This window comes from Pterocles gutturalis, unplaced genomic scaffold (assembly GCF_000699245.1).
Source record: "Pterocles gutturalis isolate BGI_N339 unplaced genomic scaffold, ASM69924v1 scaffold24146, whole genome shotgun sequence".
NCBI classification, from domain to species: Eukaryota; Metazoa; Chordata; class Aves; order Pterocliformes; family Pteroclidae; genus Pterocles; species Pterocles gutturalis.
Genome location: NW_010098716.1, coordinates 20,648 through 26,663, shown reverse-complemented (window position 1 = coordinate 26,663; position 6,016 = coordinate 20,648). Strand labels below are relative to the sequence as shown.

Here is a 6,016-nt window from a genome sequence, read left to right as displayed (position 1 = left end):
TATGAGAATTGTTTACATCCCAGGATACTAAATGTCTGTAGACTTGGGACTGATTCTGCGGGGGCTCCACACAGTCTCTCAGTCGGTGATGTCTGCATTTATGGAACTGCATTAAAACCTAGCGGCTAATGAAGCAGGCCAATTCTGCCCCCTGTTCTAGAAGAGCTGCTCGATAATAACATTCTCCTTCCCAGCAATTTCCTCAATGTTACTAACAACCTGGCCTACGAAAAAAAGACCAAATAATCTCCCGGGTTTTTCAGCTCCATGTATAAGCAGATGGTGGCCAGCTACAAGAAAACAGATCTGGTGTCACCTCCCTCAGCCCTAGGGAAGTGGTGAGGATGTACGGGGCTGTAACAGCATACGGACCTTCCTCACAAAAGCTTTGCAGCAGTGTTCCCAGCCTGGCTTTCAAATCCCCATTCTTCGCTTTGTAGAGCACTTGTTAAGGGCTCTATTCCTTAAATAAAACTGCTGGTTCCATATTCTCGCATGTAAGATTTTTTTAAACAACTGGAACAATACTTTCCATTTCACGGCAATCGCTGTAGGAGTGTTTTTCTCCAGGGAGTACAAATCCTCTCCTCCAATTCTATGGGTATGCGGCTGTCAGCAGAATAGCTGGTAAATTCCTGTCACCAAGGGAAGGTTTTTTGGACTCAAACTCTTGGACCTGCCAAGATTATTTCAGTTTACTGTTGGACTCCACAGGATGCAGCAGCACAGCCTACCTGCTCCAAAAGCTCAAATATACCCAACCTGCAGACGGACACACCACCTGCCTCCTCCTGCAGAGTTTTATGAAACTCCTCCTCCTCTCACCCCTCCATTTTTCAGTGTTTTTTTTTTTTCCAAGGGAAACTAAAATCTGACTTCAGTATGTTTAATTTGCAGGGAAAGGTGTTTTACCTTACATGGGGAAAAGAAGAAAAACACACTGATGCACGACAGGCTAGAGAAATACATCCCATTTCCTTGCAGTGCCACAAAGTCTGCCAGCTAATAAAGACAGAAACCTTCCTTTCAGCAGGCTTCCAGAAACAGGGACATTTCTAGAGTCAGCTGCAGGTAGCTTCCATTCAGTTTATTGTATCTACCAAGTTGTGTTTGCTAACTGACATGGGAGTCAAGACTTGGTGGTGTGATATTTTAATGCAATAGACACATCCACAGAAAAGCTTTGTCCACCTACTGTTGAGAGACTGACAGAGTCACAGATCAGAGTTATCAAAAAGATTTTGTAAACGTTTTTATCCAAAACAGACAGATGACTCAATGTATCATCATAAGTGCTTCATATGTGATACCATCTTCTCATTAAAATATTGTGGATTAATAATTTTAAATACTGTAGTGTATTAAAGTGGCACTCACTCGCAACAATACAGTTTGGAGCATTTGTGACATAACAATTGCTATTTTCTGAGGTACAGGAAAGAGAAAAAAAATATGTAGAAGAAATGTAGGGGGGCGATTGTAGAGGGATAGTCTATATCCCTGAAACGAGGTGTGGTAGGTTTCTATTAATATCATTTAATGCCATGTCATAGGAGAGTACCATGTGTGTTCCATCCATATGGTTGCACAGAAACAAGACAGAAGTCACAGAAGATCTTCATTTAACAAATCCACCAGGCCATTATGCAATAAAAACAAGGATATATAACTACACTATTAATACAGAGGACAAGTGACATTGGTTTAGATGCACAATATTATGTATGGACCAATTCCTGCCAATTTTTCTTCATGACTGGGGTAAATGATACCATGACTCAATCTTTCTGTAAAGTAATTATATTGCTTAGATTTATTTCTACAGTGTTATTCACTGTTTGGGCAAAGGAGATTTCTAAATCAGGTCTCTTTCTAAAACTGCTGTATTAGCCATACTGCAGAAATCAACACGGTTGGGAGAGTCTGTTCATTGCACTGTTGAGCATAAAATGAGTGTATACCTTACAGGGCATATAATAGAAGTCTCTGGCAAGGACTAGCATTTTGGATATTCAATAACATTTACTACTTCTTCAGTATATACTGGGTTGATTATATGAAGAAACCAACAAAACCTGTTAGTTTACGACCTCCCTTATTCACAATGGAATACATTAAACACACCGTCTGCAGAAAGGGTTTGCTTAGCATTCCCAAAAAAAAAAAAAAAGTTCACATTCTTTAGGTCTGACCCGTGGCAAGGACACAGAAGGGTTAGATAGCATCTGTTACTGACCATACGTAAGCTTTTAATGGTATAAACTCAGAGATTCAGACCAGCTGAATCTAAATTAAAATGCATGTGTAAAAAAAAAAACAACAGGTGTGACAGAAGTCAGAGACAGAAGACATTCAGACTAGCATATGGCGTTTTCTGTGAAGAGCAAGATGGTCTGAACGTGAAAAGCTACGGTCACAGTCTGGGCACTGGAAAGGTTTGATTCCTGTATGCTTGCGGAAATGCCGCGTTAGTTCATCAGAACGAGCAAACTTCCACGTGCATCCCTCCCAAGTGCATTTGTAGGGCTTTTCACCTGGAAAAAGAAAGACATAAATGGGGATTTAAGACACAAACACATCAGTTAAATAGTTGACAGATTTCTCCTCTTGCCTTGACAAATGTCATCAAGTACTTTAACATTTACTCAAAATGCCTCCAAACAGCACTGGGCTGCAGAGTACTCTGCACTAGAAACTGTGCAAAGTCAACAGATCAAAAAATTGCTTCCTGCCACAAATTATTTTTTGTTGTCTCTCTGTTCCTCCCTCTGCCATATTAGCACTTGTTTTGTCTCATCAAGCCCACAAGCATGAAGGTTTAGGCACTTGTTCAAGTATTTTCAAAACCAGGACCTCATATTCTACAGTAGTTGAGCAAAAAGAAAAGTTACTGTAGTATTAATAACTGGAACTACTGTCACAACTAGCTCAACTTAAAATCTCTCTCAATCACTACTTTCCAATATGTGATTCTCCTCCTCCTTTACACCATTGTGCTGCCCAAAAGGTGAAGGGCTGGCTTGATGTAAGACAGACAGGAACGGGGCTCCATTTTACCTAAATGTGTACTGTATCTTTGTAAAACCCTTGGCTGTACACATTCAGCATGCCACGATGAACATTTCTACAGAGAACGGGATATGTTTACTGGAACACTCAGAAAAGAGCACTATTGAACCAGTGGTTAGCATGTCTACATGAAACAGATGTGTTTGTATTTAGCACACAGTCCAGGCTTTTGCAAATGGGCTACTCCCATGAAAGTCTCAGTCAAATTTAACAGTGATGCAAGAGGTGAGGTAGTGCAATTTGAACTGGTTTGGTGTTTACAGGGCGTGCAGAATGAGTGAGCTGCAAGCAACTGGACAGAAAATGAGCAGAGTGACAGTGAATGTAAAGCATACCAGCATACACTGTGATCCTCCTTTGGCTTACAGTCTCTTGGGGGTTTTCCTGCTCCATCTCCTGTCTTTTGCTCAGCTTATAATTATATTCAGAACATCTAACTTCTCTTATTTTGTTATTTACACCTGTGGTCACCTGGCCATTAGCACAAAATAAAAGCTTAGTCTACTATTTTACTATAGACTTGAAGAAAGAAAAGCACAGCAATGCTCAAACCTGTATGTGTTCTTCTGTGAGCTTTCAGATGGGAGCTTTTAGTGTAGACTTTGTTGCAGCCTTCATAATCACATCGATGTATTCTGCGTTTTCTTTGCGTGTCTGGAGATTCTACAGGTAAAGGTCTCTTTCCTGGCTGAACTATAACTGAAGGGTGATTCCTGCAAAGTCAAAGTGAATGTTAAAAATGAAAAACATTCAGCACAGCAAACCTCAGCTAATATGATTCATGACAGAGCCCTTTGTTCACTACCACTCTGTCTCTTGGCAAAAAAAACCAGCATTACATGCACGTCGAAAAATTCAAGAGGGTTTAGCAGATTTTGTGTATTCTAGCAGTAATATTTTTAAATATTTACTCACTTTGTGGCATGATGTAGCCATTTTTACTACTCCCTAGCTTTTTTTAAACTTACAAAGGAAAAACCCCCTTCAAATTCCTGATTTTCAGTCAGACCCAGGTTTCTCAAACTCTTAGTTCATAGTGAACATTTCTTGTATTTGTTCACCATTCTTCTTCCTTCAAATGTAACTAATTCACTTGTAATTGGAAACAGCTATTCTGTATTATTAAAGAAATTGCATCTTTAGGGTTTTAAAGCAGAACTCAATCTTTATTGTTCCAGCCACTCCTTTATAGAGTAATTAAGAATTTCCTGTTTGGTGCTTGTAGGAGGGTGCGGCCTCCCTATACCACTGACGTCAATTCCTAAAAGTAGCGTTTAGCCTGTGTGGCACACCCACAGGATGTCTGAAGTTGTCCCTCCACCTTCATAAACATAATTTGTTGCTTTTGAAGCCCACAGGTACAGTGCAGGTAAGACATGCCAACTACATACAGACTTCTGTAACGGACAAAAACATAAACATTCATCCATGTGAAAACACAGTGAGCTTCTTAAAAGTTGTCACTGACTGTGGATATTTACGTTTGAACAACCACTCTACTGTAGAATGGGGGACAACCTTGATTCTTTCTTCCACGTCAATATTAGAAAAGGAAATAAGTATGTTTGTCAAAAAGTTAAGTTGCATTACTTGCAAATCTTGCAACCTCACAAAGTTGCATTTTTCAACCTGTTAGCAGATCTATATCAGTGCTTTTAATATATGTTTTAGCTTTTAACTGAAACTTAGTATATAATGTGCAGATATTAGTGCTCCTTCTTGCAAAACCAGCTCTTCAATGTGACCGAAATAAGCTTTCTAGAACTCCCATCTTTTCTCAGTTACTGTACTTCACATTTCTTTACTGATCGAATTACATTTTATAACACTAGTTTATGTTACTTACTTAAAACAAATTTCTCTAGGGCCCAGTTTTCAGAAACATTGAATATCTACGTCTCTCAGCAAAATAAAGGGCATGTGCTAAAGACAGAAAATCTTGTGTGTGGTTTAACAGAAAATAAATTTTCTGTTACTCTCCACAGCAGCAGGATGGGAATTACCAATGTGGGAAAAGTTTAATTCTGTTATTAATTTTTTTATTAGAGTTACAAGCTTGAAATTGGGAGCCAAATTCTTTTTCTTGGGTGTTTCTGTGACTGTTGAGCGATGTACTCTTCAAGTACACATTAAATCTAGCTAAAACTATTGTAATGGCAGGAAACCCCAGACAGTGATGTTAGACACAGATGTACGTACTCCTAAATAAGAAAGGTGGGCTTTTAGCTTCCAAAGAAAAACTTCTCTAAAGCAATGCTCAGTTTTAATGCTGTTGCATACTAGTCTTTTTGGAGAAGCTCTGGGTCAGGACAGCAAGCAAACTTGGTTTAAATCTCTATGTGCAGAGGCTAGTCCTGGACATGGTAACATCTGGAAAAAGGGAGAAAAAGGATATTGGGTGTACACCGTTTGCGATGGTTTTCAATCTAAGCATGTGTAAAAGGAGCACTGAGAATTTGGCTCATCTTCCCTTTAGAGAAAAGAAGGCTGGCAAGACTACAGAATGTTATCAATAATCAGATTAGGGTGTGGCAGTTCTAAAAAAATGGTTAAGGCAGTGTCAAAAATCAGAGGTAAATATTAAGTACCAATAATGAAAGCACAGCCCTAATTCTTTCATTCCCTCTTACACAACCAGATACAAATTCACATAAGTCTAATCATCTAAGCATCATTCTTTAACAAATAAAGAGTATCTGCCAAAAATCATGTTACAACTTCAACAGCTTTTTCTCCGTCTTTACCAACAGACCACTCTATGTTGACAGCATGAGTTCAACTTCGACACGTGCACTCACAAGAAAATATAATGTTAATGAGGCTTCTTATATTTGGTCAGAGATTACGTCAAGCTTGATTTTAGAAATAACTGCACAGTTACTTCAATTATCACACATACTAGAAAGTCCAGGAATCCCTACAGAAATGCCACCAACATTACATATAT

At 39.0% G+C, this 6,016-nt stretch overlaps 1 protein-coding gene across 1 annotated transcript in view; it reads right to left on the bottom strand.

Annotated features, from left to right (window-relative positions):
• Positions 1-2,002: 2,002 nt before the first annotated feature.
• Positions 2,003-6,016, bottom strand: part of KLF3 (Kruppel-like factor 3 (basic)) — a 21,132-nt gene continuing 17,118 nt past the window's right edge. The window contains exons 5-6 of the mRNA XM_010073844.1: positions 3,622-3,782; positions 2,003-2,534 (exon numbers count right to left, since the gene is read on the bottom strand). Of these exons, the coding sequence (XP_010072146.1) occupies positions 2,353-2,534; positions 3,622-3,782 (343 nt within the window). The 3' untranslated portion in view covers positions 2,003-2,352. The remainder of the gene's footprint in view (positions 2,535-3,621; positions 3,783-6,016) is intronic.